Source organism: Python bivittatus, unplaced genomic scaffold (assembly GCF_059951505.1).
Source record: "Python bivittatus isolate LINGU-HERP-01145 unplaced genomic scaffold, Pbiv_v1 ctg000690_np1212, whole genome shotgun sequence".
Taxonomy (NCBI): domain Eukaryota; kingdom Metazoa; phylum Chordata; class Lepidosauria; order Squamata; family Pythonidae; genus Python; species Python bivittatus.
The window spans coordinates 2,419,318-2,442,695 of NW_028277096.1; the positions used below are offsets into that span (position 1 = coordinate 2,419,318).

General features: G+C 40.2%; 1 protein-coding gene across 7 annotated transcripts in view; it reads right to left on the reverse strand.

The window, feature by feature from the left end:
* NCOA1 (nuclear receptor coactivator 1) overlaps positions 1–23,378 on the reverse strand; it is a 290,001-nt gene that overhangs the window by 9,917 nt on the left and 256,706 nt on the right. For 6 of the 7 annotated variants that reach the window (XM_088152155.1, XM_088152154.1, XM_088152152.1 and 3 more), the window contains 6 exons: positions 20,543–20,728; positions 16,910–17,036; positions 8,069–8,237; positions 5,126–5,443; positions 4,106–4,207; positions 102–504 (listed from right to left, as the gene is read on the reverse strand). In XM_088152155.1, coding sequence (XP_088008281.1) covers positions 102–504; positions 4,106–4,207; positions 5,126–5,443; positions 8,069–8,237; positions 16,910–17,036; positions 20,543–20,728 — 1,305 coding nt within the window. The remainder of the gene's footprint in view (positions 1–101; positions 505–4,105; positions 4,208–5,125; positions 5,444–8,068; positions 8,238–16,909; positions 17,037–20,542; positions 20,729–23,378) is intronic. The other variant, XM_088152158.1, reaches the window with a different exon arrangement.

Consider the following 23,378-nt stretch of genomic DNA (forward strand, 5'->3'; position numbering starts at 1 on the left):
CAATCTGAAGCTGCGTCCAGTGACTGAACTATCACCTTCTCCCCCATTCAGCAAGTCCCAATGGAGTAAAATTCCCTTAAAAGGGGCAACCGGAGACACACCTGATCCAGAATACTGGAATATGTTCTGTTGCATCTGTGGATTCATATTGGAGCCAAACTGTCCTCCAACGCTTCCCATCATCCCCCTGTTCACCATGCTGCTACGATTGGCTAATGCCACTTCAGGGTTCGGCGCCAGCTGCGAGAAAGGGCTGGTGGAGGTAGGGGGGTTTCCTGGATTCGTACCATAGTTGGGGGGGAAGGGGAACTGCTGTGGGGGAGCCTGGGGGAGGCGCCCAGCCGCCAGCTGCACAGGGACCCCAGCTGAGGGAGGAAGGTTGTTCCCAAAGCTTTGCTGCTGTCTCATCAGCATGGCTCTCTGCTGCATTAGTTGCCTCTGTCGATGCTGCTGGCTGTAAAGTTCACGGTGACGCTGAGCCAACATCTGTGCATTCAGAGGGGGCTGAGCAGGAGAGGGAGGAAGAAGAAGAAGAAAACACAACAGTGATGGTGATATTCAGATGAAAAACCAGACAACCTCCCCAAAAGCTTGGACATATCAAGTGTTTTTTTAAGGAACTTTCACAAAGCTCTCATTATTCACATTCCTCAATACCCAGTTCCCCACCATTTCTCACACCCTTTTTATCCCAAAATGTAGAGAAAGAGGAGCCAACAGTAGTCATATAGCACACATTACCTTGTACGTACAGGCAAAAAAAGCTACTGATAAAAACATTAGTATGAATATATGCTTGTTTTAGGACCTGATGCTTGCACTGCATAATCAAAACAGCTCAACCAAGTGAGCAAAACTACAGAAGTACAGATGGAAGGTATAAATATTCCTCCATGGTTCTTTTTCTTACTTATTCACAATCACTTACTTGTTCATGCACTATTTTAGACCACAATTGCCTGGATTTTGCTAGTGGGATAGCAATGGTCCTTAATCACCATGGTTAAATGGAGGTTCCAGGTATGGAGATAATGCGCCTCTGTTCAGGAAACGGAATCCAGAGAATTGCAACAGCTATCATGTTCTGCTTGAGGATGTTTATGAAAAGCTACTTTACACCATTAGGCTCATTCTAAGCATAGGATTTTATCACTGAACTGTGTACCCATGAAGATTTCATATATTATAAACCTCAGCAACTGCTCAGGGGAATTATGATCCAATAATATGTGGAAGCATAGCAAGAATGGCAGACCCAAGCCACTGATCAACATCTCTTGTTACTGGAGAAAAAATGCTGGATCAGAAGGAGCTTAGTCTCCTCTGGTAAGACAAAAAATATGAACAATGCTCTGCTGGTTCATAATTTGAAGAACCTAACCCCAGGAATGGCTATTTCAGAGGATCTTTACTGCAAACCAGAGGGGTCTCTCTTGTCCAGCTATAATCTAAAGAATTGCAAGCAAATATTCCAGCTTTCTAATTCTTAGTGCAGTTGTTAGCTTGAAAAAAGAGGGAGTGGAAAAGCATCAGCTGTTCCTAGGTCTACCAGTGCTTGCTTAAAAGAACAGCTGCTGTCGGTCTCTATCACTATGGTCACTCATTCCTTTATAATCCAATATTTTATTGCTCTCAAGCCTGTCTCTCCTCCAAACAGCCTGCTCTGAAAATCTCCCCAAGTTTCTGAACTAGCCTGGTGCCCTCCATTTATGTCAACAACAGCTATACTGGTTGGGTACAGGAGAGTAACCCAGCACAAGGGGGGTGGGAGGTACCAGGCTGGGGAAATTTACCTTAAACTTTGCTAACAAGGACGGACCTAGGACAGACTGAGGATTCTGCTTTTCAGGAGCACCCAAACAGATGTCCCAGTGAAATTAGGATGATGGTGACAGCCATTCTTTTTTACAAATAAACAGTATAACTACATTTAGGCTAACATTTACTGTTCTGGTCACTGTATTTCAAAAAGGATATCAGAGGTGGAAGAAAATAACCTAAATAATCAAGAATCTGGAAAACTTCCTTATGAGGTATTACAAAGCTTGGGGCTCTTTAGCTAATAAAAGAAGTAAGTTAAAGGAATAATATGGTAGTGATGACCAAAATTATGCATAGTGCAGAGACAGTGAACAAAGGTTTTGCCCTCCCTCTGTCATAATTCTAGAACATGGGATCATTCAATATAACTGAAGAGAGGTGACCAAGAACCTCATGGTCACTCTGACTGAGCTCCAGAGATCCTGTGTGGAGATGGGACAAAGTTCCAGAAGGACAACCATCACTGTAACCCTCCACTGATCTGGGCATTATGGCAGAGTGGCTAGACGGAAGCCTCTCCTCAGTGCAAAACACATGAAAGCCCGCTTGGAGTTTGCAAAAAAGCACCTGAAGGACTCTCAGACTGTGAGGAACAAGATTCTCTGGTCTGATGAAACCAAGATTGAACTGTTTGGCCTCAATTCTAAACGTTATGTCTGGAGGAAACCAGGCACCGCTCATCACCTGCCCAATACCATCCCAACAGTGAAGCATGGTGGTGGCAGCATCATGCTGTGGGGGTGTTTTTCAGCAGCAGGGACTGGGAGACTGGTCAGGGTTGAGGGAAAGCTGAATGGAGCAAAGTTCAGAGATATCCTCAATGAAAACCTGTTCCACAGCGCTCAGGACCTCAGACTGGGCTGAAGGTTCACCTTCGAACGTGACAACGATCCTAAGCACACAGCCAAGACAACACAGGAATGGCTTAGGGACAACTCTGTGAATGTCCTAGAGTGGCCCAGCCAGAGCCCTGACTCGAACCCTATTGAACGTCTCTGGAGAGACCTGAAAATGGCTGTCCACCGACAGTCCCCATCCAACCTGATTGAGCTTGAGAGGATTTGCAAAGAAGAATGGCAGAAAATCCCCCAATCCAGGTGTGCAAAGCTTGTCACATCATACCAAAAAAGACTCAAGGCTGTAATTGCTGCCAAAGTACTGAGTAAAAGGTCTGAATACCTATGCCAATGTGATATTTCAGTTTTTCCTTTTTAATAAATTTACAGACATTTCTAAAATTCTGTTTTCACTCTGTCATTATGGGGTACTGAGTGTAGATTAATGAGAAAAAAATGAATTTGAACGATTGTAGTATCAGGCTGCAACATAACAAAATTGAAAAAAGTGAAGGGGGTCTGAATACTTTCCGAATGCACTGTATATCCATCTGGCTATCCAGCTGGGATGAATACTTTAAAAAGTCTTGCTGCATCACACAGATCTTAGTCTGCTTTCATCTGTTCAACTCTACAGTATAGTTCTACCTGGAACAGATCATCTAACCATGCTGGGTTGGAGGGTTAATTCTGTTTTGTCCAGGCTTTTCTAGAATGTATATAATTTTACATGACCCTAACATAACAAACTGCTAAACCAACAAGGCCTAATTCTAGAAGGCAGGATTCCTTATCTAGCGCCTTCCAGTTGGTTGGGCTTCGCCTTCCATAATTCCCACGCAGCATGGCCAAAAGTTTCTACCAGGCAAATAACTGTCACATAGGCAAAATAAAATATGGAAAAGCATATGAAAGGTCTTGCTTAAGCTGTTAAATCCTGATCGGGCTCAGTCCCAATAATGCTAATCTGTTTCAGTGACCCAGAACAAGAAAAATATGCATTAAATTTATTCTCAAATACAGCTTTTTGTTTATTCTAAGCAGATGGCAAGTCCATGCTGTAAAATAAAGCACACACTCAAATGCTCTTTTCCACCAGCAGAGTGATGCCTAAAGTCACTTTCTCTGGTCAGCTCCTGATCCGGTCCCAAGAGAGAGCAATTTACAAGCCTGTTTAGCCTTAGATTAGCTGCATCACGCCCTGGGATGTTTGTGCACAAGATCAGTGCAGTTTGATTACTCTAACGTAATGCCTTGCATACTGCGTGGGGTGGAAAGAAAATCTACCAGGTGGTCTGAAGTCAGATAACTTACAACTGAATCAATCATAATTTCTGACTGTACAGAATGTGCCTTTGGCACAAAAGACCACGGAGGTCCACGCTCAGTAGAAACAGTCCTAACAACCACAAGAAGGACAGGGATAGAAGGAGGCTCCCAGCATTTACCTGAGGTGTGATCTGCTGCTGCATGCCTGCCCTTATGCCGATACCCCCTGGAGGATTCCCTGCAAACTGGTTCAGAATAGCCTGCCGATTTTGGTGTATCATCTAGAAACAAAGACACAAGGAAGACTTGGTAACTCTACAAACAGCACTGCACACTTCACCCGTTTACTCAGTCGGCAAAACTTGCTACGTAAATTAAGATCAGCTGGCTGTTTGTATAGTTCAAGACTGGGAAACCTGAAGCTCTTTAGCTGTCACTGATCTAAAGCATCCAGCATTTCATATCATTGCCCATACTGGCTTAGATACAGTTGTGTGTGGCAATGTCTAGAGAGCCATAGATTTTCTTTTCTGATTTTCAGAGCATCTACAGTGGTGAGGAGAAGGAAGACTGTAGAGAGAAGAAGAAAGAGGTGTCCATTCTGGTATCTAAAGATACGAGATCTTTAGAAAGGGTAGCTTATGGAAAGAAGGAAATTATGATGTAACCTTAGAGAGGGTAAAATATAAATGCATTTATAATCTCGGTCAAAAAGATTTGAAGTGCTTCTTTATAATCTTTTTTCTTTCTCTATCTTACTTTCACTATTCTTCCTTATTTTCTTTGTTTTTTTCCTAATATTTGTATTGTTTTTATCTTGTTAAAATTTCTTCAATAAAAATTATGTTAAAAAAAATAAAGATTCCAGATCTAAAAATGCCAGATATAGGAATAAATGCCAGAAGAGTTGGTTAGTTGCTTACATGCTAAAAGAAAGGCCAGCACTAAAAGGACAAATTGTTTCTAAAAGAATTAGGAACAGGTTTGTGCAGGCCAAGACAAGTAAGAGCTTGCTGTATGTAAGAAACTTGCCCAAGTAGCTGCTCAAGCATTTCCTGAACAGCCACAAGCTTATTAGAAAATGAATGTATTCTTTGACCGATGGAAAAGAAGTGGGAGGGCTATCAAGAGGTAGGCAATCACTTCAGCTTGGCCAGGGGAGAGCGGGCAAAGGCCAGACAAGCTGAAGCTGGACTCACCTGCTGTTGCCCTTGTAAACGCTGTTGTAACTGCAGTCGCAACTGGTTGGGTGCTGTCGGAGGCCTGTTGAGTGCCTGTCGTGGCTGCATCCCCACGGCAGGGAAGGCCCCACGAGGTGATGGGACCTGGACTGACATAGGTCCAAAGGACTGTTTCTGCCTCACCATGCCTGGGAAGGGGCCAGGAAGGCTGGCAGTGGGGGAAGCCGAGGGATAAGGCTGTGGGTACATGCCGGGTTTCTGATCCATCACAAGAGTTGGGGGTGGTGTTACTTGTTGTGGCTGGAACCTCTCTGTCAGTGCTTCTAAGCCACCTCCCTGTTCAAGAATTAAGGTGAGATTTCTTGAGCTTCAACAGAGTTCCAATACATTGCTTGGGCATTACCTTTGCATAAAAACAAATTCAAGAATACAACCGCATGGCAACCTACATATGTATGTTTGTATGTACTTAAATTTAGAAGGCTGCCCAACTCCCAGAATTACTCTGGGCAGCTTACTGGGAAAAAGGGAAGAGAAAACAATAAAAAAGAGAAAAAAACCATAATGCATGGATTAAACAAAATCATCCAATATCTAACAATTAAATGCACATTTAAACATTTTAGGGACATGAAATAGTTTATAGTCCTTCTCCACCACAAACAAAATAGGGAAAGAAGACAAATCTCTTTAGGCAGAGCCAAAACACGCCACAGGATGCTCCATGTTTAGAGGACACTGATGTTTACATTTTTTCAAAAATACATTTTCTTACATTTTATCCAGCGTACAACAGTAGAATGGCTAATTGATGAGTTAGGAAGCCATGAGCTTGGCTTTCCTATGTATTTATTCAGTCTTGTTTTATTGATTTAGTTTGTTGACTGTGAAAACAACCTCCCCCACCCATGCATACTCATTCATAATCACTACCAATTATAAAGGGTTTGGGATCATGACTGGCAGAGAAGGTTATGATCTCTACTGTAATGGAGCAAAGAAAAAAGGGCAAATCAGTTGGAAGTTGGGATGTAATGAAACAAACTCTCTTGTCTTATTCCTCCTCGAAGGGCAGAATTCAAGGAAAAAAACGTTGAGAGAAACTTCTACGATTCGTCACAAATATATACTCTATAATTCATATTGATATAGCTAATTGAGAATATCAAGATGCTGGGGAAAATATTTGAAATGAATTTATAAGAAAGGAGATTCTAAATCCATCGTACCTTATTTTCCTGCAGTTCCTGGAGTTCAGAAAATAATCTTGATATGCTCAATTAGCTTTATATATATGAATGATGCAAATGTATGAACAATTGCTCTGTCTTGATAGTTAGGTAAGTGTGACCACCTTTTTTAACCTGAAGGTTGCCCTTCTGGCAAGAACAAGATAAGAGAGTTGTTTCATTACTATACTCTCCACACACCCCATGCCACCAATAACTGTTTTATTTTTCTCTTCTTTTATTGCAATTCCCTTTAAGATGGAGAGCTTAACCTTCCTTAGCAGCCACAATCCCAAACAGTTTACACTCTCAATGATTATGAATGAGTATGCATATGTTGAATAACTTCATTTCACAATCAGCAAAAGAAACAGATAAATAAAACAAGAATGAATGAATGAATGAATGAATGAATGAATGAATGAATGAATGAATGAATGACAAAGCTAATTACTGCCATTAGGCCAGAAATGGGGCCAGGTAAAGGATTAGTAGACAGATTATGCTTAAATAGTATATTAAATAGAGGTACCAATCAGCACAAAAACACAGAAATTAGTTTTTAATGTTGTTGTGGGTATGATCATAGACAAATTTTGGGCTTAGACACAGCAATGTTTGGAATCTGTGACTGCATTGCTATAAATTGTCCACGCATATGATCTTTCTAGATGACTGCTCCCATAATTACAACACTTAATGCATCAGGGCCATGAATTTATATCAGATATCAGATGCAATGCTTTTCTCTGTCTCATGTGCGTACTGATTAGCAATTAAGTTTTAAACAATGCTACCATGTTAGTGCTTCACCTACGAAAGGCACTTCAGTATAACAGCTACCCAGGTTGAAGACATTTCACTTTTTACTCACAGAGAACCAGCATTTTAAGATCCAAAATAATCAGAAAGAAAGAATCCATCAGGCCAGTTATTATTTTCATTGGCTGCCAATTTGTTTCTGCTCCCAATTCAAGGTGCTGGCTTTAATCTGTAAAGCCTTTTGCAACTTGGGGTCACAATACCTGACCAAACTCATTTCCACATATCCCTGCCTGTGCTCTAAAGTCATACTTGGAGGTCTGCTCTGAGTGCCCTCCTATACTAAAGTGCAGTGAGTGAAGGGAGGGGCCTTTTCAGTGGAAGCCCCTCTCCCCTTTAGAATACCTTCTCCAGTGAGACACCCTGGGGTGATCCTTATTTTTTTCCCCCCAAAACTAAACAAAGTTTTTTTTTTTAACCTCTCAGAACTTTAAAGACAGGTTAAATGCGGCTGTGATTTTTAATTTTTTTTTATTGCTGCTTTTACCCTCTGTTACTGTTCTCTTCGTATTTTTGTACTGTATTTTTAAATGCCTTGTACATTTTTGTTAATTGTTTTAGTACATTGCCCTTAATTTAATTGCAATTTTTAACTCTAGACAACTTCAGGCTTTTTTAATGGGGTTAAAAGTAAGTGTTTAAAATAAATAATAAGTAAGAAAGGGAATTATGAGTAAAAAAACCCTTAAAAATGGCTTTTGATATACAATGTTTCTCAACATAAGATATATTACAGAAGTATTTTACTCTAATTTTTTACTGTATGGTTCAAATTTACCATCGTAGTCTTTTAACTTTCTAGCACATTCCCTACTCCTGCCCTCCAAGAACTCCCAATTCTGGAAAACCCTCTTAACTGTTATATAAGATTAGGCCTTAAGATACAGAAGTGGATTGAGCTACTCACTACCTGGACCAGTTTGTCAATGCCAAGAGCTCGATCCAGTTCCGCCAATTCATTCTCATCTTTGCCACTCAGGAAGGACACCAGCTGTTCCAAAAGGGCTTTCTCGTCATTTCTTCCTTCTGGGGTGGTGGGAGGGCATAAGAGCTCATCCAGCTGAGAAGTGATGCACTGGCTGTAGGAATGTCAGTATATAAAGATGAAGGCTTCCATATACCTTTGGATATTTGACTTGTGACATGAGAAAAACACAGCACTTTCATATGGGCCTTCTGCCAAAACCCATATGGCTCTGGGGTCTATCAAACTTAGTGCATGATTTCCAAAAAGCACAGATGGAACATTGATCCCAGAAAGTGACCATTATCTAGTCAGGCATTCTGTTGTCACCAACGCCTGGCCAAGCCTGGCAGATTCCCACGCCAAACCTAAGGGTGCCTTAGAGTGCCCCCTTCCCACCCCACAACACACATATACAAAGATGTTGCAATGTTTGCATGATTGTTTCCTCTGGAATATCCCATTCTAGTCCATATTTTACTAGTCAGGCTGTATTCATTGTCCTAAATGTGACCCTTCTAATATTCCTCTTGTGTATGTAGAGCTAATTCAGTAAAGGCCTATTATACAGCTGGATAATTGGATTTTACTTGTACATAGTATTGTAGCCTTGTCTGGGTGGTGATGAGCCTGGTTCTAAATTGGAGGAAGAAACTTCAATAACTTGCGCTATGTTGATACACTATCCAGATAACTGAAAATGCAAAGGATCTGCAAGCTCTAGTACTAAAAGTCAAGAGCACAGTGAAAAAATGGGACTAAAATTAAATATAAAGAAGACCAAACTAATCACAACAACCAACCATAGAATCGACAATGAAGATATTTAAGTGGTAGATAGCTTCTGCCTTTTAGGATCAACCATCAACAGTAAAGGAACAAGCAGTCAAGAAATATGTCGCAGGCTACCACTCGGTAGAACAGCCATGAAGGCTTTGGAAAAGATATTCAAATGCTGTGATGTGTCTAGACCTACACAGATCAGAATTGTGCAAGCCATGGTATTCCCTTTGACACTCTATGGAAGCAAAAGTTGGACACTGAAGAAGCAGGATAGGAAGAGTACTGACACCTTTGAACGCTGATGTTGGAGAAGACTCCTGAGAATACCATGGACAGCCAAGAAAACAAACTGATGGATCATTGAACAAATCAGCCCAGATTCTCACTCAAGGCACAAGTGACCAGGCTCAAATTATCCTACTTTGGGCACATTATGCAAAGACCCAGCTCTCTAGAAAAGGCTCTAATGCTGGGAAAGGTGGAAGGAAAGAGAAGAAGAGGATGGCCAGCAGCAAGGTGGCTGGACTCAGTTACAGTGGCGATGAATGCACCTTTGAGAGACTTGAAAGAACAGGTTAGGGACAGATCATCATGGAGAAGATATATCTATGTGGTCGTTAGGTGTCAAAAATGACTTGATGGCAAGTAATCAATCAATCAGCACTGTAGCCTTGTCTGGGAGATTTTACTTTGCTTGTAGGTATTTTGTGTGACTTGGCTGCAATGCCTGTCTAGTTGTTCCTGAGGATAAGCTGATTTGTTGAAGCTAGCACTATCTTGGCTTTATATCACAAATCAGCATAGCAACTGCTTGGTGCCTCCCCCAGCAAATGTTACATGGTGTCAGAAGTATGGGAACTCTGAATGGCTTCTCTTCCAACCCCCAGCATCCTTGTGATGACTGGACATGCTGCAGAAAATTGGAGAAAATAGCTTCAGGCAATTTCATTTGTACCTTATTGCCAGTAGGCGTGAGCAAAAAGAAGAGAAGCTACAATGCACTTTGTTTTGCATTCTGCTGTAAGGAGGCTCAGGAGATAGATAGATCAAAATATATATTTCAGTTTAAGCAAGAAGCTGATAGACAAAAACTGCAGATACTAACAGGTAAGTATGCTGTGTATTTTGTTCCTAGAAAGAATATTACTTCTGAGAGACATATATTTTTTTGCTAAGACTCAGGGCTTACCTACTAAGACTCAAAAAAACAAAACAAACAAACAAAAAAACTCAGATTACATGTGACAAAGCTTTCCCAAACATGTGAGTTTGGAGAGCTTTGTGAATTGCTCATAAAGGACAGAGTTCTATGGGTGTGTGTTCAGCTGAGTTAAGAGGCTGCTGAATGAGCGTAGTTTGACTCATGGTGGACATGCTAGAGCTGACAAAGCTTCCGCATCTCCAGTGCAAATCCTAAGTGCCCCCAGGAGAAGATGTAAGCCTTGCAAGTCAACTCAGTTTTCCCAGTTGCAGAAATCTGCGGGCACTGACTCAGTCAGCAGGAATTATGGATAGCAAAATCATAGGTAGGCGTTGTGGGAAAGTTCATGCTCTAAGAAAGGGGCTAGAATTTGGAATTGTGCATTATAAATGTTCAGACAAAAATCATTTTGCTAGAGTCTGTGTAACAAAGCTAATTTCTGCTAATGGGCAGAAGGGGTAAATACTTTGTGGTAGCATTATATTTAGAATATCAGTTACACCAGGGAAATAAGGAAAGTCCTTGGCAGGCCACTGTGGTTGTGGCTGGAGTGCCAGTATCCTTTAAGTTAGATATGAGAGCTGAGGCTAATGTTCTCAACCCAGCAGATAATGAGGGTTGGCACCAAAAAGACATATTTTGGTGAAACTGGTAGCCTTTGTGAGGGCATGCATTAAACCAGGAAGTGTGTTTACTTGCAATGCTCTAAGGTAAGCATTCGAGAAGCTGATTTGGATTTTTATGTTATTAAAGCAGTGAGTGTGCCTCTCTCAGAGCAGTGTGTGCAGCTTTAGACCTTGTTCAAAGAGTGTATGATATAACTATGTCTCCTCTGATGACTAAAGAAGATATGTTGAAACAATACCCAGATGTCTTTGAAGGTTTGGGATGTTTTCCTGGTGTACATCATATTTTTACTTATTTATCATATTTATATATCAATACACATATTGATCCTGAGGTTACACCAGTAATTCATGGATGTTGCAAGGTTCCCTCTGCCATTAGATAGGAATTAAAAACAACTTTAGAAAAATTAGAGGCAATTGGGAATTATATCCTGAGTTACAACTCCAATATCAGGGGTGAATAGTTTAGTTCTTACACAAGAGAGATGGATCATTATGTTTCTGTTTAGATCCTAAAGATCTTAATGAAGATACAAAGAGACAGCATTTTACTATACCTACAGTACAGAATGTACATAGCCATCTGGTGGGGAAAAAAAGTTTACAATCTTGGATGAGAAAAATGGCCACAGTACTGGCAAGTGCAGCTTGATAAAGAATCAGCAAAGTCGTGCACTTTCAATTCACTGTGGGGTAGGTTTCATTTCAACTGTTTGCCTTTTGGTATAAAGTCAGCCAGTGAAGTATTTCAGCAAAAGAATTATGAGCATTTGGGTGATATTTCAGGAGTCCATGATATGATTAAAGCTGCCTCTACACTGGAAGAACACGAGCAAATTCTGAGACATGTCTTGGAAAGGGCTTATGAGAAGGGAGTTAAGTTTAATAATAAGGTGCAATTTTTGGTAGATGTAAGATACAAAGGTCATATTGTTTCCAATGATGGGGTTAATCCAGATGATGTAGAAGTGTAAGCTCTTAGAGCAATGCTAGCACCTGTGGATAAGAAAGGTGTTCAGTGCATTTTGGGCATGTACAGCATCTGGCCCAAAGAGTCAGCAATAAAAGAACCTCTTGGAACTTTGCTTAAGAAGGATACAATTTGGTGCTGGGACAACCCATAGCAAGAGTTCCTAGATCAGTTAAAGCTTGCTATTGCTACAGCTCCAGTTCTGCATTATTTTGATCCTGGATTACAACGTGAGGTACAAGCTGATGTCTCAAGAGAGGGCTTAAGGGCAGGTCTCTTTCAGGCCAGAAGATCCATTGCTTATGCATGTGAACAGAATTATGCTCAGCTTGAAAAAGAGTTTCTGGCTATTGTTTTTGCATTTAATAAATGTCATCAATATGTATTTGGCAATATGGTAACAGTTCATTTTGACTATAAGCCATTAGAAGCCATTGCTCAAGGCTATTAGGGCAGGAATCTACTTGCTTGCAATGGATGTGGTTTTACCTTTGGAAGTAGAGTTTAAGGGGGTGAGAAAGGTATGTCATTAAGAGGGGTATTTCAAACACCTGTAAGGAAAGGAGGATGTGTCACTGGATGAAAGGGTAGTCCACCCTGCATCATACTGGTTCAGTATGAGAACATCAATTGAGGCGATTGCAGCAATCCACCAGTGATGATCCAGTTTTGCAAGCTTTGGAAACTTAGCATCATACAGGCTGGCCTAGATAATGTTAAGTTATTTAGACGTGAGCTGGGGCTATATTGGCCGCTTAAAGATCAGTTATGCATATACAGTGATTTTTGTTTATTGGGTCTAAAATAATAGTCCTTATTGTTATTATTATTGTTAAGAGAAGGAATTGTATATTACAATTCCTTCACTTGGCTCATCAGGGTGTTCAACGGTCAAAGGCACATGCCAAGGCCATTATGTATTGGACAGGGATGAATAATCAGATTTAACAGTTTATAGCAAGGCGTCTACAATGTTAGTTGCTTCAGCATAGTAATCTAGGAGAACATACGCTCCTTCATGAGATTCCTGAGTAGACGTCAATAAAGGTGGCTGTAGGTGATTAGAGGATGATTACTGCTAAGTTAAAGTCTTTATTTACAAGGTATGGGATTCCACTTGAGCCTGTTTGTGATCTTGTTCCTTTTGCAAGTCAAGGAATGCTGGAATTTACACAAAAGTGGGTGATATAGATAATCCATTCTAGTCCTAATAGGGGTAGAAAAAGATTGAGTGCGAGCAGACCTCTTCCCCTGGGATAAAATAATTCAAAGAAGCAATTGAACAATCAGGTTGAAGTAAGAAGGGTAAAACTGAGAAATAACTCTTTCACTTCCAACAACCCAAACATGAGCAGGCTGGGTTATTTTTAATTTAAAAAGAGGCTGCTTCATGGTTTGAATCATCCTTAGGAGACCTTTTGCATCCTTGGATCTGAATTCACTTAAGTTAACCATCAGTTTGAAATTGTTTGAAATGCAAGTTGTTGAAAAGAATAGGACAACATTTTATGAAAAGAGAAGCTTAACTACCATATAGGCATAGTGCACACTAATAAAAATATCCAAACAGTGGGTTTTTACTCCATAATTTGTTTTTGTAGATTATTTGAAAAGGAATGTCCAAAGCCCTCTGGATTCAGGTCTAAGTTTTTCTGAGTTTTCAATGAACAAATCTGTGCAATATGTAGTAAAAATTAAGCCAAAAATAAAAAAGAATACACTATTTAAGAAAGAGTGCAATAGCTATCCCCAAATTGCAGCTTCCCCAAGTTTTGAATTAGTGCAGCTAAAGTGCAGACAATGAAAGGAGAAGGCAGGGAAAGTAAGTTTCCAATATTTTATACAAAACATTATTAACCTAATGGAATATGCTGCCACTAAATAAGGGGATCATGGCAGGCTTGGAGAACTTTAAAAGGGTATTTCACACATTTATGGAAGAAAATTTTAATGATACAGCCAGTGGTTAGAGAGATGGATTAGAACTGGGGAGACCTGGGTTCAAATCCCCGTACGATCATGAAACTCACTAGGGTGATTTGGGGCCAGTCACTATCTCTCGCCTAATTTTCCTCACAGGGTTCTTTTGAGGATAAACCAAAGGGTGATCCCACATACCCTGAACTCTCTAATGGAGAGGTATTCATGCAATAACGAAGTCCAATGGAATGTCTATTTACAAAGGTCATTAATTTCCAAATACAAGCTGTGGGAGAAACAAACAATGAATAGGGAGTTCGTGTGCTGCTTGTGGGATTCCTGTAAGCTTCTGGCTGATATTTCAGTACTGGACTAAGTGGAACTTTACTGTGATTCAGGAAAGCTGTTTTTCATAGCTATGAATATTTATTTAAGGTTTTGATACAAGAAGACACAAGATTTCCATTCAGTCATCTTTACGGCATCACATCCCCTTTGATTTTCCTAATATCCTGGAAGCATCAGAAAAGATCGATGCCAAAAATAAAACTGCAGATTTATGAAAAATTAAATTATGTCAACCAGCAGTCACAGAATCTTAATTTTATGTGAAACTTGTATACACCGTTTTAACTTTTCTTTAATGCTTGTACTGTACCCAGAACTGTTAGGTAGGTGGAAGAGATTTTAGTTCAGCAGTCTATTCCCTAGCCTTTGCAGGGGAACTCATACAACAAAGACTTCAATATGTCATTGCCAGAAACAGGCTCAAAGAGCAAACAATTGCAGACTATTGGAACAACAAAGCCAAGACACACACAGTGGAGAACATCCAACTGTATAATGAAGTTTCCCTTACCCTGAGGCTACTGAGCTATTCAAGCTAACTATTCATTTATATTTTATAGACCACTCTTTCTTATTGGCTCAGAACAAAACAAAACGGGTGTTTCAATCTTCCATTCGTATTCTAAAAGGGCTCAAAATCTAATTAACGTAAGAAATTAAAGAGAGCAGAAGAGGGCTAATGAAAGTAAATGGTAAAGAAACCAAACACTGGGTTAGTTACAAGAGGAACAGGATGCTTCATTTTCCCCACCCTCCCCAGTTATACAACCTCCCCTCCCCTCCCTCTCCATCACTAAGCCGAGTCAAACAGAGAGAAAGAATCCCACTTCTTCAGTTAGATTCCTAAGATCCTCCGAATAACACCTTGCAGGAGATCTTTATAAAAGAGAGCAACTTGCCCTGATCCTGCTCAGCATCGCTCTTGTAGCAAGGAGCAATCACAGCCCTGGAAGGAAGACTTCATTAATAACAAATGGGATCAGGGAAAGCTTCATGCTTCGAGTTCCACTTTGGCTATAAGGCAACTTGTCCAATGGAAAACTGGGGCATGAGGCCAAGAACCTGTAACTGAATCCTCTTTCACTCAGAGCTCATGCATTTGGGCTCTTCCTGGCAGGCCCAAACTCTTCATCCATTCCAAAATAGCATGTTGCTTGTATTTAGGGAAATGAGACAGGACAGCTGGAGGCAAAGAGTTGTGGCAAAAGAGATTCCTGTCCTCCCCTAGGATTCCTGCCTAAACTAAAATTCTGCCAAGTCTTACTCTTGCTTCCACAGAATTTCCTGTTAGATTTACAAAAATGGTTGACTTGTGCCTGCAGGGTTTTATTTTATGCAAGGACTTCATTGAACGTTATTGGAAGGGAGGGGACAATAAGGAAGAGGGTGGAGCGTGGACAGTAGCAGTTAAGACAAAAATGCACATCAACATCTCCCAGTGCCACTTCCCACACTAATTATTATTTTATGGAAGCAGCATTTTGGGGATTCTTTGGGTAGCCTTATGTCACTAGATGGTGCAATTTTAAAGAGATGAACAACTACATCTTGACTGAAAAGTCTTACAGCTACATTAAAGAGATATCCTTCAGCCAATGAGCTCAGAGAAAAACAAATTATCTCACTACTAATTCTTATGCTATCTCAAAAATGAGGCTGGTGAGTGGTGCTGTCCTTAGTGTTTTAATGTGGGACAAGTTAAGGAAAGTGATTGGTGAATTCATGTCACTTCATTTTTCTTCCCAAAGAGCAATTCCCTTTCAAAGGAATGCTAAACCCATGTTTAAAAAACAGGTTTAGTATTCTTCAAACAAGCACTAAACCTGTTTATGTAAGGAGTCCACATAAGACCTAATAAGACCTGACAAATGTTTCAGAAAGTGCTCTTCAGCTATTAAGAGGTCAGGTGTCTAGTCTCTTGCTGCCAAACCAAATTACCATGAGGGGTGTTCCCAAATGACTGAGGAGAGAGGGCATGCCTGCAGGTGCCTAAAGTGACTTGTAGAAGCTGGGAGAAGCTAACCCCTGACTGCATCATCAACCACATTGTCAATGAAACATGCTAGATCATGTCAATGGCAAAAAAAAAAAAAAATTGCCAGGAAAAGAAGGAAAATTCTATTTTAAAAACTGGAATAGCTCAAGACAACTTTTAAGCTGCCTTAGCTGTAGGCTGAGACAAAGACAATCTCATGAGGACATGGAATAAAAAACAGGACCAGATATGTTTTTGCTTCAATTAGGGAGATATGAAGAAGAGTCCAAGTAAAATAAGGTGCTGAGATTCTCTGAACTAGAGATCTAATTCTGTGATTCTCAACTCCACCTTCCTTGGATGAACCATCAGATATACCTAAGACCTGGCACCCTGAGACAGTATCTCTTCAGACTTGACAAAGGAACCATGTTGTCTAAGACCCAATACTTTCTCTGGCGGGACTTTGACCAGAAAGGAATGTCTGATGAAGAATGCAAGAAAAGATCTTAAAAGAAGCTGCTGTCTTGCACGAGAAGATCTTTTAAAAGGGCTGCTCTCTCAGTCAATGGAAAATGAGGAGTCTCTTGTTGTATGCAACCTGGGAGATAGTTGGCTGAATGTCAAGACTTCACATTGCTATGAAACAGAGCCTCATCATCCCTAGGAGTCCTGAGTGTTCCCCAGTGAGAGCATAACACTTAATCCACCTTCTTTCATTTGTCTGAGTAGAAGTGAAAAAGAAATGCTGCTTATTGGTTCCTTCCTAACCATGCATTAGGTGTGTATGTGTGTGTGTGTGTGTGTGTACACATGCACATATGCATTTGGGGATGCCCTCCAGATGAGAAACTCCATCTCAATAATGCAAGTGGGAAAAAACTCTAAACTGTTTCTTTTTGAACTTCCCATACTACTGCCTGGGATCTCTAATGGACAAGGAAAACATTCCTATACTTACTCATCTGGTTTACTCATAGGTCCTCTGTTGATGGAAGCCATGGAGTTGTCTGCCCATGGGATCTGCTCTCCCATGGCTGGCTGCCCAAATTGATGATCGTTGACTCCCATTTCCAGTTCAGGCAATCCTGAGGGAGAAAATTATATGTCATTTTGGGAACAAGAAGAACACACTAGTTTGATCGGGTCATAAAATGGGGCAAAGGAAGGGGATGTGAGCGCACCTAGGCTGGAGCCTGTTCATAAGGAAAACTGGATTAAGATAGGCAAACATCCTATTGTTTAAGACAATCTGAAACAGACCAGTAAGGAGGCAGTCCACTATTCTAAGCAACATTCAAACAATCATCTGCCTGAGTAGCAGTACCGCCCAGTAACATTTCAAAGTTTTGTAATGGGAAGATGGCAGCCTGGTTCTATGGGTTGGAGTATGAACCACAACCATGAGACACTCTTGGCACTGCTTTGCACCAAACACTCTGCCTCATAGCAAAGAAGATGCTCCCTAGGATTCCTTGCAACATGGAGGCAATCAGTTCTTGATGTACCATCCATTTGGGCCCCTCACAGTGCTCTACTGGTGTCCTCAAAGACACAGTCACTCTCTATCCAATTCAAAGGTGCTCTGAAGTATCTTTGTTACAGCATGATGCTGTACTTGAAAGTGCTCAGTACAGATAACGGTGGTGCATTAAGCGGCGACAATGGTAGTGAAAGTTGAGATCAGGGGGATGTCTCCCCTAAAATATAAGGAGACGACTCAATTGAGGACTAGAACCATTTTCACAGTGGTAATGAGCTGCCAGACATAGCGCTCAAAAGCCAGAGGTGCATGATGGTTAATAATGTGCCTGTAGCACCCTCATTCAGTTCACTGGACTTCTAAAAATCCACATGATTTCCTTCATAGTTCCATGATAGCCTGAAAAGCTGTCTAAGGTTACTATTGTGAAAGTAAATACTTCTGCAACTCCGTCAAACATCTCTTGGGCCTTCTAGAAGGAAAATGGGTGCTGAAGGAATGAAATGACAGCTTTAGGACATGGGGTAGGAAAAACAAGCACAATTCAGACAAGGATCCATACAGCAAAAGGGGCTCTTCATTTATAACATTCTGGCTGCCAGTGGCGAAGACAAGGAAATCTTGTTGATTTTTTATGTGTAAACAGGCACTTGGCAGCATCACACTAACAGGTCCAAAGCAACACCTTCTGCATGACTGCATTTTCTTGTACTTTCATCAGTCAGTTAAACTCACTGATTTTGAGAGGCTTCCTTTTAATATATAGCAGTCTCAGTGGCCCTGGTATAAATTCCGATCAGGAACAGACATCATAACCACAGACACACACATTTGGAGAGGTGACTCTTCTTAAAAAATCTTTTAAATTGAAGACTTTTAAAATACGCATACCTAAAGATGCATACTTCCATGAGGACAACAAGGCTATTCAGACCATTATTTAATTAAACACTTTGACTTTTCCTCCCATGTGTTTTCAGCCATGCCCACTGTAACAAGTTGAAAATATGGAGCAGAATGAAGTCCAGGTGTGCTCATCTGGTTGGCCCTGAGAGTTCCAATGGCTGTCTAGACCAGTGAGAAACTCTACTCTAGACTAACATGGCCAGGGCAGCATTAAAGGCTATTTGCTATAGCTTGACAATAAACAAGCATGGTCCTTAAGCTCAAATAACATCTTTGTTTTTCCTAGGCTAGTGTCCTCCAGATGCATTGAACTTAAATTGCCATGCTGCCCTGGGTGACAGAAATAGTTGTACAATACATTTGAAGGGTACCAGGTCAGCATGGCCTGTAGTGCAAGGCTTGTGACTCTATGCACGGTCATAGAATAGAGAGTAAAGTCAACCTGCGAGCGTTTATTTCGTTCTTGAACTAGCTGTGCAGCAGCAATGAAGTGTTCTTAAGGGTTGCTTGGCAACTGGAAAATAAAGAAATTGCTGGCAACAATTGTAGCATAGCTGATTATGGCTGAGGAAAGGATTGTTCCAGATGGGGAAGCCTAAGGGGGCTGACCATCCATGCTATTGTTTTATACTAGAAATGCAGCTAGCAATGAACCCCTGAGAGAACAACAGGACAAATCACAATCCTTCCAGAACATTCAGTCAAATACAATCAAATTGCCATGCTCCCTCTCCCAATCAGATCTCTGTTTATAAACAAGACACACCTTCTATTTTTTATTGGAGGAGACTGAGATTTGCTTGTGAGTGTTTTATGGCATGCAGCTGGCTGCAAAATACTATCCTAGTATTCTGCGTAATTCTATTATCTTATTTGCTCACTAGAAAAAAGCGCATACATAAAATATGCTATTTGTAAAAGCCACCAGATGGAGAAAATCAAGGCATGAGGCAATGTAACCCATCAGCAACACATCTCTACAATTAGCAGAGTGTCCCTCTCCTTCTGAAATGGCGCCTCAAAATTAACATTAACATTAAAAATATCTCAAATTTTGTGAGATTGCTAAATCTTGTGAGATCTAGGATATGAAAGCAGAAATCTCACAAGATTTCTTGCATAAGATCTGAGACTGCAAATATTTCATAGGATTTGGGGAATTGGCAAGACTGCGGAAACTTTGGGACTTTTTTGGGAGAATCTGCAGGATCTTGGATCCCTTAGGGCATTTGCCAGAAAATATGTATTATTGTTCATCTTGGAATGCTTGATACATTTCCCTCATGTAGCAGATCCATGAACACTGTACTTAATCTACAAGAACTCAATACAAGGCTCTTAACTGCATAAGCTGAAAATTGAAGACTAGTACCTATGAGAGACTGTTGGGTATGACAGTCTCTCACATAAGCAAAAGGAGGGGGTTTGAGATTGTTCAAAATCTGCTTCAGCAAGTATAATTCCTCCTATATATTTGCATATACTTCTGTAATGCTGCAGTACAGATCTTCCAGTCTTGACACTTGGACAACAATAGGATTAAACTTTTCTAGATTCTGCAGTGAAGATACTTTTTCCACTGACTGTTAAGATGCCTATTCTTCATTCTTGTGCCTTTACTTAGGGTGAAAGTCTGAGCAGAACTAATGTTCCCAAGTAGGCTAACCATGTGATAATTACATTTGTACTTCAATACACAAAACAAATTCCTTCTCCTAACCTTTCAGGTAAATCAGCCCAAGGAAGCATGACTAGGCATTGCATTTGAACACAGAGAGACTAGTTTGGTCTAATGATTAAGGTACTGGACAAAGACTGGGGGAGTCTTAGTTCAAATTCATTCTTATCCATGGAAGTTCACTGAATAATTTTGGGCAAATCTCAGCCCAAATTACCCCCAGGTAAGGAGGATAGAACTGAAGGAAAGAGTGCTATGGATGTCACCTTGCTCTCCTGGAAGGAAGTTAGGATACACATTTAAGAAATATTGATAATAACAAAATAGGAGCCAAAATCCTCATGCAGCCACAGGTTTTATTGCATGACAGGCTAAGTCATTATTTCATAGGCTGACCTACCTGAAACAGCTGTTGGGAAAAGGAATTCTTTTCTATATGGATAGACCTCCTTCATATCCCACCCTATTCCTCCATGCCTCAACTGTTAGAAAGAAGGGTTTACATTCATCATAGTGAAAGTACGTACCAGTATCCGGTTGAAAGGGACTTGGGCCAGGTACTGCCCCCCTGCCCTGTTCTGATGGCAAGCCGGGATGAGGGCTGCTGCCATTTGTTGCAGGGAAAGGTGCTGTCCGTAGCTGGACTGGCTCCATCGGATCACAGAATTCAAATGGGGACCGGCCAGCCTGCATTCCCTGCCCACCATTAACAGCTAGAATAGAGAAGTTCAGTTCAGAGAGCAGCACAGGATTGCTTTAATCTTCCCTGCTCTGGGTCAACCAAAGATGCTACCAGCAGTGATGTCAGACAGAGGAGGTCAACATTGCATACGTTGGTACTAGAGCCACAGATGTGGCTCAGATGTTCTCCTTCTCTTGTCTTTTCCCAAATCTTCTTTCACATAAAGAAAAATAAAGTGGCTATCATGCTAATAAAAAGGGTTCAAAATCCACAGTGGACAATTGTATAGCTTCCGGAAATGGCCATACTGTCAAAAGCTTCTTGCTGTACTGTACCTACTGTCTGGAATTCCTATACAATCCATCAGGGGGCTCTCTTCCCCACCTGAGAATTAACAAAAATTTCTTTGCACATTTAATCAAACCTCATAATATTTTCAGTGTTCAATATGACAAACACTGTAACACAGGGATAGATTTAAACCACAAACTGAACCCAGTTGGAGTGAAAACTCTAACAGCAAAAATGTGAATTTCTTCTCTCAGCTTCTCTTCTCTTATTACATTCTCAAATATGGGGTGGTTTTTGTTTAGTTGTTTCAGAAAAAATGGATTGTGAAAAATTAGTACTGGACAATTTTAATTGTAAAACCTTAATAATAAAAGTTACCTAACCTCAACTAAACTAAGAAAGCCTTCTAATTGTAGTCTATAAAAATTGGAATAAATAAATAAATCCAGCTTTCATTTTTAAAATGATGTCAAATTTATAAGAGGTTTAATAGAATTCAGTGATTTTTTAAACTAGATCTCACTGCATAACCATGTGTCAACCTTCAGTTCTATAACCATGTTTGCAATTATGTTCTTGGGATTCAAAAAACCAAACAGATCGCTCTCTAACAATCTACAAAGCATTTGCAAACTTATGAATAATATAGGATGCTTCTGTCAGATAGAAAAAATCTGTTAACCCAAAAGTTTGCATGCTTCCTACGAATACATAACAATAATAATATTAGTAATAAGAACAACAACAGTACTTATTGCATTTCACCTTGTAATACTTAGTCAATACAATATAGATCCCAGAGAATATCTAGTAAAAAAAAATCTTTATCTCTCAAAACAGCAAATCCCATTATAAAAAATATTGCAGACTTTTGATTAGCTTTTAGAAGTTGGTTTTCTAAAGCTTCACATGGAGTCAAGCCTTCAGTGCACAGCTTAACAGGCTTGAGAGAGAAATGGCTGTATGTTATTTGCATCATGTAACTGTCAAAGAAATGACAGGAAAAATTGTTGGTTAAGACAACCAGTGGGTGAACCACTTTTTCAAATCACCTGATAATTTCTGCAATTATGGGAAGGCAAAGACTGCTCTTCGGCATGTGTCTTGTGCCTGCGCAGCCATGATTCATAAACCTTATCTGGGAGCTCTTTTCTCCTGATGAAGCACTCTGCCCCTTTTTTCAACAGCTAGCAGCAGCTACAGCGTAAATGCTGTTCTGTTGTAAATGCATCTCAATAAATATGAAATCCAGCAAAGAGTTACCTCTTGTGACAAAGTCTTTTTATATATTTTACTGGTTTGGTTGTAGGGCACTATAAAATTGGACACTAAGAAATAACCCAGCCAAGATTTTGCTCAATACAGGCTTTCAAAGCATTTTTCTGGTTGCTAATGGCAAAGTAAGGATCACCTCTCGGTCATCAGGCAATTCAGCATTACCAAATTTATTTTTTGCTGCCCTCTCGCTCTCTCTCCATTTTAAAGAGCATAAATAATTATTAAAAGCTAGCTGGCCAACAAGCAAGCAGGATAGTAAATATACTGCAGATCGAGAGCTTCATAAACTTACTAAGTAATTTTATTTTATTTTGGGGCCTTTGAGTCAGGTATGAATTATGGTGACTACATGGACAAGTCCATGCAGTTTTCTTGGCAACATTTTCATAAGTGACTTACCACTGCTTTCTTCCTAGGGCTGATTGGCCTAAGGTCACCCAGCTGGCTTCTGTGCCTAAGGCAGGATTATAATGCACAGTCTCCCAGCTTCTAGTTCAATGCCTTTTACTGCTATACCAGACTGGTTCTAAATAATTTATCTGTCTTACAACTTCAGTGGTTTTTACTCTCAAGCCAATGAGCACAAAATGGGCTCAGTTTAATATTAGGATGGCGAACATCCTGAGCAGACCCACAGCATGTTACACTACCTGTCTAAAAAATAAGAAAAGGAACCTTGTAGTCCACCGTGATGAAGAAGAAATGAGCATAACACTCCCATAGCAAATGATATTAATATGCTGTCTCTGAACACTGATGTTCTAAACTGCCATGATGACTTAACAAAAGCAAATAAATTGTCAGAGCTCTGAAAACTGATCATTAATTTAATAATCTCCTTCTCCACAGGGCATTTGGATGTTAATGATGTGAGGGCCACCATTAGCTAGTTAAGGTTTTTAAATCTTATTAATTTGCAGTTTTCTGAGTATTTATGTAATTTCTTGTTTGACTGTAAATTGCCTACAGAAATAAGTGCCATAAAAAAATCTGTAAACATAAAACAAAACAAAGCAATCCTGAGAATTCTGTAAATCAATTATGGATAACGTGAAGTATTTCTTCCTGAATCTTAGGGCTTCAAGATTAAAGTCATATTTAATATTCCACAA